Raw genomic sequence first — 12,452 nt, 5'->3', positions numbered from 1 at the left:
CACTAGATCCACAACCTCACTAGCTCCAAAGTCTACCTGCACCACAGCCAAATCCACCAGCACCACCGCCATTAGAAAACACACCAAAAACCAATAAAATCCGACTGCATGCACCAACACCACCACCACATGAACTGCTGCCTCTAGTGCCCCCATCATCGTCAACACCTCACCTCAACCGCTAGCACTACCAATACCAATAACACCACCACCTTCTCATCGTCGTCGCCGCTACCTCGGTACAAACCACCGCATCCACCATCTCAAAATGCTACCACCGCCTGTACCAACCACCGCATCCCCCATTTCCTTAAATCGCCAGCACCGCTTGTACCAACCACCTCATCCACCGTCTCCTCAATCCACTACCACCACCACCACCATCTGCACACCACAATCGCCACCGCCAATAGCAAAGTTCCTAAACCAACTATTGCTACCACCACCAACAAATCCACTCAAAAAACTCCTACGCACCACAAAATCAAAAGAATGGTGAAATACAACTTGGAGACTAGAAGGCCGACGAGAGGAAAATGTAGAGGAACTCGATTTGCCCTTGGGTTCGATTGGGAGAAGTGATGCCACTCTTTGCGGTGGAGGTAAGTCATCGGAGATCTGCCAACCAACGGTGGAGGTAAGACGCTGGAGAGCTGAGCACCACCGATGGAAGAAGTCGTCGGAATGAAGAGAGACGGCGAAGGTAGAGAGAGAGAGAGAAGAAGGGAAAAGGGATTAGAGTTAATGAGGGTGGGTAATGTAAACTATATTAATTTTATAATATTATTATTAATATTAAAAATTTTAATTATAATTTGATTTTTGAATAACCAAACTTTGCATCTGATTTTTGAAGTGGAATCTTCAAAAATATGGATGGATGTAATTTCCACAATTATTAATATCTTAATTTTGTGTGACATTGATTGCACGAAACACTGTTTATTAATTTCCAATAACCCTAATAATGTAAATTCAAGACTAGGCTCAATTTTATTTATTTTTGACAATCTAAGCTCAATTTTAATATTATTACTTCAAAAATTAAGGAAATTATACTCACACGATTTAAAAATATATATATATATATTCTCGTTTTTTACTGTAATAAATGTCTATAAAATTTTTTATTTTTTTAAATTTTGCACTTGTGTTGCCAACTTTCTTCGTCAAATTATTACCATCAACCTTTTACTAATTGCACATCTTGTCCATAATGCAGTGTCAATTCAAAAAATTTAATTAGAAAGGCGTAAAAATCTTATTCATCTATCAAACTTTTAATAAAAAGGGGAATGAGGGTCTACTATTCATATAATAGTAGATGAATCAAATTTTACTATGCATGATTTCATTTTTTATCTTGTTTATATCAAACAAATGTTCTTCCACACATCATCCCACTAGCATTAAAAAAATAATTATATCAAACAAATGCTCTTCCACGCATTATGCTACTAGCATTAAAAAATAATAATAATTTTAGTAAATATAAACTGTCGTGAGTAAAAAAAAAAACTCTTCGCACATGAGTTTTAAAATAATAATAATAATAAACTCGCAATCCATGTGCGGAGTAAAAAAAGAAGAAAAAACTCTCCACATAGTACAGAGAGTTTCAACTCTCCGTACAGTGCGAAGTAAAAAAAAATCTCTTCTCATAATGTGGAGAGATGGCATTCTGTACGGACAGTCTGCACAATCTGTGCAGACACTGTCCTCACAAAGTGCGGACTCTCCGTGCAGTGCGAGTTAAAAAAAAAAAAAACTCTCCGCACAGTGACTGTCACGTGCGTTGCACGAATTTTGCAATTATCGTATTTTTATTAGTGTATGAATTTTAGTTTTTTTGAAAGTTTTTGAAGTAATATCTATAAATATTTTCATAATATAAGAAAATAATTGTAAATTATTTTTACAATTGCATAATAGTATTGTGTCATCTAAAAAAAAAAACTTATATATTCATACTTGAATAAAAAATATACGAGATTATACAAATTATTTTGCTTGTATTCTTTGATAGTGTTGATATGATTGAATTGAATGTGAAAATTATATTTTTAAATTTTGTGTAATTCAATATTGAAAAATTGAAGATTGAGCATCATATTCATATTTATTTATATTTTGTGCTTCATATATATTTAATATTTATTTTATGCTTATGTTGAAAAAAATAAAAATTTGATTTTTTTTTTGAAATTCGGTTTGGTAAGTAAATGTACGGTCTTCTGCATTCTCGGTATTTGTAAGTGCAAAAATCGGTATATTAAAATGCAGTAAGCTGCAAATACGGTAGGTAGAATATACGATAAGTTGCAAATACGGTATACGGTAGGTAGCATATATGGTAAGTTGTTTGCAAAGACGATAGACTGCAAATACAGTAAATTGTAAATACGGTAGACAACATATAAGGTAAGGTGCAAATACGGTAAGTTGTTTGTAAATACGGTAAGCCGAAAATACGATGGGCAATATATACGGTAAGTTGTATATACGGTAAGCTGCATACATGAATTTATAATTTATTATAAATGTATAAAATTTATTTAATATTGAATTTCTTAAGTATTAAATGTTGTAATTCAATATTGTTTCCTTTTTTATAATTGTATTTTCGAGAATTAAAAAAAATGGTTATAAAATTGTTAATTTTTAAATGTGTTTTTTTGTTGAATATAAAAATTATTTTTTTTATGTTATTTGTAAAAAAAATTTATTATAATTTTATTAGCGTAATATGAAGATTTATTTTGTATTTTTATTTTTTGTATTTTGTGAAAAATTTTATTTATGGTGATTGACAAATATTCTTCCACACACGCATCATGCCAACAACATTAAAAAAATAATAATAATTTTAGTATATATAAACTCCACGAGACAAAAAAAATAAATAAATAAAATCTCCGCACATTAGCAAAAAAAAAAAAGACTCCTTAAAGTGCAGAGATATGACAAACTATCTCTCTGCACAGTGTGAAGGGAAAAACAAAAACTTTATGGACTTTATCTGCAAGTTTCAAGAGGTTTTTTCTCAAACAACTTTTGAGCAATGCATTGAACACTTTAATTCCTGGTCTACAACCTGAATGTATAATTTCATTGAAAATTGTATCCGCTTCTAATGTCAAAGAGCTGTTATCAAGCAAGTATAAAATATTGAATTTGGATAGTACCCTAGAGCCTCCATTTGTGAAAGCAATGCCATGGTACTATCAATATCCCTTTCTTTGTACATCCCATATATTGTTTCATTGTATGAATAACAAGAAAGCTCCTTTTCAATACTATAAATATGATTTGCATGCTCAGAAATTGAACTGTGACTAGAATTTAAAGAAGACATAATTGATTTTGAGCCATATTTTTCGACTCTGTTTCGTTGTATATACGAAAAATTTACAATCTTGAAATTTGACTTGTAATTAAGAAATTTGAAAACAACTCTCCACACTGTCCTGAGAGTTTTTTTCTCTCTGTACTGTGCGGAGAGCTGGTTTGTCATCTCTCCGCACTGTGCGGAAAGTTTTTTTTACTCCGCACTTTTTTTTTACTCCGCATATGGTTCAACTCTCTACGCACTGTGTAAACCAACTCTCCGCACTGTGCAGAGAGTTTTTTTTACTCTCCGTATTGTACGGAGAGTTGGTTTGTCATCTCTCCGCATTATGCGGAGAATTTTTTTTTATTTTTTTTACTCCGCACATGGTTCAACTCTCTCCCCACCGTGCGGAGATTTTTTTTCTCTTTGTACATTTTTTTATTTTTTACTTCGCACTGTGCGAAGAGTTTTCCTTTTCAATTTTACAATATTAAATTATACAAAATTTAAAAATATAATCTTCACATTCAATTCAATCATATCAACACTATAAAAGAGTACAAGCAAAATAGTTTGTATATTTCTTATTCAAGCATATTTTTTCTAGATAACATACTGCTATGCAATTGTAAAAATAATTTACAATTATTTTCTTAAATCATGAAAATATTTTTAAATATTGCTTCAAAAACTTTTCAAAAAAATTAAAATTCATACATTAATAAAAATACGATAAATACAAAATTCGTACAACGCACGTGATAGCGACTAGTATTTATAAATAAGGAAGTTAACGAATACAAAATTTTGACAAAATATTCTCTTCATTTCAATGCATTTTAGTAGAATATTTGGATGAAAACAATCATAATTAGAGTCTAGAGACAAGATATCACTAACTAATTGAAGATTAAAAATAAAAATGTGATGAAAAAATTAAAGACATAACTCATAATTATCAAAATGAGCAAATGTCGAAGGCCTGTTGTCACTAAATGTGGTGCAGGTAATAAAATTTTGATAAATTGCATACTGGATCTTAAACTCTTGAAAGTTATGACGATGGGATTCTAAACCTTTAATTCTAACGCCACGAGTCTCAAACCTTTCAAATGCCTTCAACAATGGTGCCTCTTTTTTTATTTTTATTTTTATTTTTAATGGAAAACCTTATATTGACCGTTAAAGCTCAAATTTTGAATAAAGTAGCTGTTAGTTTAATTTAGGACACACCAAAAAAAGAAAAAAAGTAGATCTAATCGATAGTCATTTTCTTTTCTCCACCCATCTCCAACCATACCACAACCGCACCACACCACCTCCATCAACACATCCGTGGACACTACCGAACCATCACACATCACCAACATCCATGAACAAAAAGACGCAGATAGAGAAAAAAATAGAATTAAGAGGTAATTTGTTGTTTTAACTTTAAACTATTAAACCTAGAAAAATGAGAAGATTAACTTTAAACTATTAAACCTAGAAAAAAATAGAATTAAGAGGTCAATTGTTTAATTTCATTTAAAGTTTAAAATTCTTTATTTTTTTTAATTGTGTTATTTTGTGCCTTTTTTTCTTTTTAATAAATTACATGTTGTAATGTTTTGTGCTGTTTATATTTTGGCTTTATAAAGCTAAGAAAAATTTCAAATCTAATTTTAAAAATTGAAGTAGCTCTCGAGTATTTTATACTCTCTACTCTCTTTATTCTCGATAACTATTTCGATAAATTCCATACCCTCCTCATTTGTCAGAATATTCTGTTGTCCATCTAGTGTAACACTATTGATGCTCTAAAGGGTGACTCTACATTAAATTTAATGGGTTAAAAAGTCATATCTTAGTTTGTAAATGAAGAATATGATCTCCAGTATATTCCGAGCACAAAAATGTTAAAATTCACGTCGTCCCACGGAATTATTTCTAACTACTTTATTTTGCATTGTTGGATCTTCTTCCAATTATCAAGTGAGTGCGGGTTGTTGTTGGTAGTGGTGATAGCAATGATATGTGCGAGGAAATTGATTTTACATATATATTTTGTCTTCATTCATTCTATTTTTCTTTCTTTATTCATTTATAATTAAATTAGGATCATATTTTGCCACTCTATCTAGCAACACAACAAAATTCTAAGCGATTAAGGAGAGAGAGGAAGAAAACCCAGCTGTAAACTCTACAGAAATGTCCACCGGAGCCCCCACCAGGGCCTCCGCCTCCTTGCGCGGATGTGTGTGCTGCCTTTTTCTCCTCTTTTCGTTTCTTGCTCTATTAATCCTTGCTATTATCCTTGTAATTGTACTGGCTGTGAAACCGAAGAAACCACAGTTCGATCTCCAGCAAGTGAGTGTTCAGTACATGGGAGTTAGCCCCACCACCCCCTCCTCCGCCGCCGTCTCTCTCACTATCCACATGCTTTTCACCGCCGTCAACGACAACAAGGTAGGCATCAAGTACCGTGAGTCCAAGTTCACAGTAATGTACCGCGGTATCCCTCTGGGTAGGGGCATCGTTCCCGGGTTTTATCAACCTGCCCATAGCGTCCGGCAGGTCGAGACTACTATTGCCGTCGATCGGGTTAACTTGCTTCAATCTGATGCTGCTAATTTGATAAGGGATGCCTCGTTGAATGACAGGGTCGAGTTGCGGGTCGAAGGTGATATCGGTGCAAAGATCCGGATTCTTGGGTTCACTTCACCTGGTGTGCAGGTTAGCTGAACTCAGCTTTGCTCAATAATTATACAATTTTGCTCTCTATTTTCTTGATTAAATTCATTTTCCTCTAATTTGTTGACTGAATTAAAGACAAATGATTAATCTTAAATAAAATTCTTTTATGCCACTCTGAGATTAGATCCCTGTTTGGTTTTAGATATTAAAAAAAATTAAAAAAAATAAAATTTGTTTTGATTTAAATTAATTGTTGATTTTTCCTTGAATTTTAATCAGCTATTTAATTGTACAAAACTAGGCAAGTTGTTGTTTGTCCTAAGTAATGAAGTGAATGTCATATTCACCCATAGCCCTCAAGTAGTTTTGTTGTATATGTCAAGTTTTGCCTCCCCTTATAATCTTTATTTGCAATAGAGTATACTTTTATTTTTGGCCGGACACTTCACACATATGATTAAGGTATATATATTACATATATCGTTTATGTGTCGATATAATATGTATCAAGGAGAGAAAATGTGGACATGGTCGAATGGTAAAATTTCTCAGACAGGATGGAATGGAAAGGGAAAATGTTGAGCTAGCTTAAATTTTTTTTATGAATTGTTTCTTTGCTTTGGTTTCACGTTGCAATCGAATGGAATTGAGCAGGGATCAAATGACTGTGACAGGCACATTATTTCTTTATTTTGTGCCCTTTAGGAATCGACGAGAATATGACATTCACTAAGGCCAATATTGTACATTAGTACTTTAAGAATCTCTAGACGTCATTCCATTTTTTTCTAGACGTGCGATAGCCCTTTATCCATTTTGAGTTGTGCTACACTTACAAACATGGTTTACAAAGTAGGTTGAGAAAATAACATCCACACCAATCATTTCAAAAACAGGTTTTTAAATCATTTGAAATCAACGACCTGGATTTTGTCAACACATCTTTTGTCAACCAACTTTGTAAATTGTAAGGGAACTTTGTACAAGTAGAATTATTGATCTATTTTATATCTTCCGGAGGTTCAATAATTGGCTTTAACACGATATGTATTGACGTTAGAGGTTAAGTAGGAATATGCATCTGATCAGATGTCGTTGATTGCCATTTACAGTCTTTGATCCTTGAAATCTTGGATTTGTATAATGTGTGCTTTCGATGATTAATTGTAATATTTAAGTTTTGCATATATGTACCATGTGATGGCAATGGTTGATTTCAAGTGTCGACTGACACGAATTGTAAATGTGTGACAGGCATCGGTGGATTGTGCAATAGTGATCAGTCCTAGAAAGCAAGCTGTAACGAGCAAGCAGTGCGGATTCGATGGCCTCAGCGTATGAGCCCCGTCCAGTCTGATGCGATTTCCGACTCTTCTTAAATCTCTTTTCCTCTCTCTGTCTCTCTGTAAGTAGAGAGGGAGATGGAGAATTTACCAAGTTAAGAGTTCCACCGCCACCGCCACCGCCAAGCACTGACGCACATTGGTTTGGGCGGAATTCTTAGGAAAGCATAACCTCTAAAGTGTGAAATGTAGAAAAGTTGAGACACTATTATTATAAGGAGATAAGTTTTGGTGTGTGATTGTTGTATACCCACTCCCACTCCCTTTGACTATTATCATTGCCACGTTAGAAGAGAGAATTTGATGCCATTGCCTTCCTAATCATGCTATTTGTACAAACTTAGTTGACAAATTTGGTTTACAAATTACGTGTTGACAACATTTAAGTCAACCATTTCAAAAATGGTTTTTGAAATCAATGAAAATCAATGATTTAAATCTTGTCGACACTTAATTTGTAACCAAACTCTTTCCTTTTTGTCATAGTTTCTTCATCTGATTTGCCAGAATTGTGCAGTCCCAAATTACTATTCTGTAATACTTCTTTTTTTGAAGTGACCGGGTATAAGTTTAATTGTAATAGCATGTGCAATAATAGTTCTCAGTAGAATTTTTCAAATGTAAACCTAGGGAGTCGTGATGAAAGGTTTGAACCGCTCGCCTCGCCTACCCAAACTCGGCAGTTCCGCCGAATATGCAAGCCTCCTGGGGCAAGTTACCTCGCTTCACCGGAAAGTCAGAATAGACGTTTTTGGATAACGGAAATAAAAATTCCAACAAGGCCACACCACCCGTGAAGAACTAGCGACAAAATTCAGCAAACTTTCAAAACTTACAATCGATAAGTTTTGCACCACAAGTGCTGAGGTTCAGAAAAAGAAATTCAGATATTTCATAATCAACTCAAATTCAAAACTGGAATAATTCAAAGTTTATCATAAATTCTTCTGATGCTAGAATAACTAGGCCTTGAGACGACCATAAAACTTCTGCTTCTCCTCTGTTGTCTGGAAGCGTCCATGTCCAAACTTAGAGGAAGTGTCAATGAACTTGAGCTTAATTTCTTCAAGGGCAAGGCGAGAGGTCTGGTTGAGGAGAGACTGACGAAGAGTAACAACCCTTTTCTTAGGACCAACACAGCAACCCTTGATCATCAGAAAATCATCCTTAACCAATCCATAGTGAGGAAATCCACCCATAGGCGTAACATCTTTCTCAGTCCTGCAGTCAGAGAACTCCATGTGAGAAGAGATATACAGTAGATCATATTGTACAGAGCTCATAAATAAGGACTAATTAGTTAAGAGTTTTAAGTTGGTTGAGTTGCGAATATTGAAAACCATGACAAAGTTCAATTGTGAGATTGAAGTGCAGAGAGAATATTTGAACCTGTCAAACTCAGTACTGGCAGTATGTGTCTCATCCCCTGTCTTGCCAAGCCTGTAGATCTTTTTGTTCATTTCAGTCCGGTGATGGTATCCATTCTGACCAGCCCTGGCAACGGTGAAGGAAACTCGAGCAGGGTGCCATGCCCCAATACAAGCAACCTTGCGGAGACCCCTGTGGGTTTTGCGAGGAAGACGGGTGACACCCCAACGGGTTACAACACCTTCATAACCTTTACCCTTTGTCACACCAATAATATCAATCATCTCATCTTTCTGGAAAACAGCATCCACAGGGACCTGCTTCTCAAAGAAACCATATGCAAAGTCAACCTTCTGTGCAATAGTCCCACCATTAACCTGTATCTCCATCAAATGTGCCTTCTTCTGTTTCAGCCCCTTCATCTTCCTTATCTGCATTGTGAACAGTGAAAATTTGATTAGCCTTTGTGATTGTGAAAAAGATGGCCTCAGGCTTCAAGGAGTTAGGAGCAGTAGCCATTTTTAACTGAGGAAGTTCAAGCTTCAACTAAGGAAGCTGAGGATGGAAATAGCAGAGGGCTGTCACCTATCTAGCCTGAATACACCCTCAGTTTTGATTGGAAGCAGTGGGTATGGGGTGCACTGTTAAGGCTCAATTCAGTTTCCTGAATTGCTAAGTAAAATATATATAAAAATCAAGTGCAGAGTCACCGAAATGTGATGCATTATCCCACTTTTTCAATTTAGCCATCCAGCAGAATGATTAAGTATTTCATGTGAATGATAATGCATCAAAGTGTAAACTATCTGAAATACAAATATTAGTTTTAGACCTTGTATGTTACCAGCAAAAATAGTATTCCTTTATGCCACTGTGATTCTATCCACAACAAATTCTTTAGACTACACTTGGCACCATAGTATCCTATTGCACCATTATTCACTATTTTACGAGTGATTTAGCCATCCAGCAGAATGATTAAGTATTTCTTCTATTGCCACTGTACCACTTTCAAAGGTGACCAGACTTGCACATTCCCGTTTCACACGAGTATATGACCAATTGGCATGTTGCTCATCTACTAGAACTCTAAAGATTAAAAAAACTAGGAAATTTAAGAAGATTTAACCTGTCGATACCTGAGTGTGAGCCAAAACACGAATAACAGATGCATATTTCTTCATCTTCTCTAGCTGCGATTGGATATCTTTTTTCCCCTCATCGGTCTCCAGTTTCTTTGAATACTTCGTGAAGGCCTTCTTCTTAGACTTGCACCAGTTCTTGTAAAACCTCCTCTTTATCTCCTCGCTCAGGTGCTGAGCCCAAACAGTGTTAAGGCAGCGAAGACCACGAGGTGTCTTCACATAGCCTACCACTCCAACAATAACCATTGGAGGTGTTTCAATTATGGTTACAGCTTCACAAGTCTCTTTCTTGTGAAGTTCTGCAGTTAAAAGTTCCAAATGAGATTTCTAATTAGATATTATGCGATACAAAACATGGGTATAAAATTTAAGTCCGTAAAAAACATAGCATGCTCATAGAGAACGGGCATAAAATTTATGTCCATAAAAAACATAACATGCTAGTAGAGAACTCTACTGCATCTTTTTTAGTCATTTATGCAAATAATAATTTAACGATAAATCAGCATATGTCTGTACAATTATAATATTCAGGCAACTTGATGAAAATAAATCACAGGCATTCAACAAGAAATTATCACAATTTATTTTTACTTGATCCAGGTTTCTCGACTTCTCTGACAATGTGAGTCATGCCGGCCTTGTAACCCAAAAAAGCAGTTAGCCTACAGGGCTTAGTGGGATCATCCTTAGGGAATGCCTTCACTGCATTATTCAAGACAAAGAACAATGTTATGACCAACAAAATGGCACATATATAGGTTTGCTACCATTCCACCACATAATGAATTGCAATATATATATATATATATATATATATATATATATATATATATATACACACACACACACACACACACACACTTGGATTGTTAAGAATATAGACACATTATAATGACCAAAACCAGGCATAAGCATGATTTGACAAAAGATTGTTAAAAACCTCTTCAGAGAGCGGTTGTCAGTATGGTTAAAGTCCATATTATCATTTTCATTTCCCAGACTCGACTGTTCATAACTAATGAGAAAATAATTTTCACCGAAGTATTAATATAATAATTTTTATTTTTTTTTTAAACTTTTATATTAACGCTGTGGATGTCAAAATTTGATGGCAGATTAGACACTGTTCGTTTTATATCTATGTCTACGTACTTTAGGAAAATATTATTCTCACACCTCCCAACGACACCCAAAAAATTTAAGAACAAGAAAATCATTTTCCCGGCAGATCAAAACTTTATCAACATATGCATTCCGTGCATTAATTTAACCATTTTATCCAAAAATTTCAAGAATATTTGATTTATTCTGAATTTAAAAAGATGCTTACCCTTTCCTCTATGTCGGGCAGCTCGCTTCCTCGGAAGAAACCCGAGTGAACCATGCCTTGGGTGCTCAAACTTCCTGTGAGACATATTTCCTTCCTTCACTCTGAAACAATGTAAGAAAACACACATCAATTTCGCTTCTTCCATAAATGTACAGATCAATAAGAAACGGATAATTGTTACAACCAATTCTGCTTATTAACATGCTAAAAGCATAAAGATCGATGCAGTTGATTAAATTTTGAAAGAAATGGTCGAGTAAATGAATCGAAAATGCAATGTTATATCCTAACAATGTGTAAGAAAGAAATAGAGAGAGACCTGCGAGGAGAAACGGCGTCTTGGTGATGCAGATGTGAACTGAAAAACCCTACTTTAATTAAACCTTTACTTTTGGTGAAAATTTATAGCAGCACTATGGTAGGCCGAAGACAGATAAAAGGGCCACAGCCGTTCTGAGCCCAAGTTTAGATCCATACACAGATTTTATTGAAGTGGAAATTACAATTTTTGTTCAAAAATTAGATGATAATTATTTTTTAAATATTAATAATAACATTATAAAATTATATTTATATACACACCCACACCCAAATCCACCCCGAGCCGTGTCTATTCCATCCCATTACACCCAAACCTTAATTTATTTCTAAGCTTGGGCATAATTTGATCTGAGTTGATTTCGACTCCAACCCAAAATTAAAATCAAATTAGTTGGATTGGGTGAATTTCAACCCAAACCAATCCACACTAACTCTTAAATCGAATTGAGTTGGTTTGAACTTTTAGTCTAAATTGAATTTTTTTTAAAAACAATTGTCCAAGTTTTGGATTCAATTAGATTACAGTAACTAAAATGACTTTATAATACAAGAAGGGAAATTTTACCATTTAGCCTAACTAGACAATGCATTTGGTTAAATGGTCTTTGTCCAATAATAAAGACAATTAAAAAAATATTTTAGTTAATAAAATGACAAAATTCTCATTTAGTTGTTAATTTAATATCCTCCATTTTTACTCATTTCAGCCGTCACTTCTCTACCAAATTCACCTTAAAATCCTATTTTTAAAAAAATAAAATAAAATAACATCTTCTTCCCCTTTTCACCTTCTTCAATTTTGGGTTCTCAAAATAACAATCGTCTATTTTCTTCTCTTCAATCACCATTTTTGCTACTCTAAAATTAAGTATTTGAACAAGGGTTTGGTTAGCATATCATTTATATTGAAAAAATACATTTACATTTGAAGAATA

At 34.2% G+C, this 12,452-nt stretch overlaps 2 protein-coding genes across 2 annotated transcripts; one reads left to right on the top strand and one right to left on the bottom strand.

The window, feature by feature from the left end:
* Nucleotides 1-5,309: 5,309 nt before the first annotated feature.
* On the top strand, nt 5,310-7,791 carry LOC111376370 (NDR1/HIN1-like protein 13). The gene is made up of 2 exons (XM_022999327.1): nt 5,310-6,046; nt 7,262-7,791. The coding sequence occupies exons 1-2, from the start codon at nt 5,522-5,524 to the stop codon at nt 7,346-7,348; spliced, it is 612 nt and encodes a 203-aa protein (XP_022855095.1). The 5' UTR covers nt 5,310-5,521; the 3' UTR covers nt 7,349-7,791.
* Nucleotides 7,792-8,144: 353 nt separating this feature from the next.
* Nucleotides 8,145-11,636, bottom strand: LOC111376369 (60S ribosomal protein L3). The gene is made up of 6 exons (XM_022999326.1): nt 11,516-11,636; nt 11,197-11,297; nt 10,458-10,568; nt 9,858-10,162; nt 8,740-9,149; nt 8,145-8,571 (listed from the first exon to the last, which is right to left on the bottom strand). The coding sequence occupies exons 2-6, from the start codon at nt 11,279-11,281 to the stop codon at nt 8,313-8,315; spliced, it is 1,170 nt and encodes a 389-aa protein (XP_022855094.1). The 5' UTR covers nt 11,282-11,297; nt 11,516-11,636; the 3' UTR covers nt 8,145-8,312.
* Between the last annotated feature and the right edge of the window lie 816 nt (nt 11,637-12,452).

Source organism: Olea europaea, unplaced genomic scaffold (assembly GCF_002742605.1).
Source record: "Olea europaea var. sylvestris unplaced genomic scaffold, O_europaea_v1 scaffold1497, whole genome shotgun sequence".
Taxonomy (NCBI): Eukaryota; Viridiplantae; Streptophyta; class Magnoliopsida; order Lamiales; family Oleaceae; genus Olea; species Olea europaea.
The sequence above is the reverse complement of the archived record's forward strand: the minus strand, read 5'-3'. Positions and strand labels throughout refer to the sequence as shown.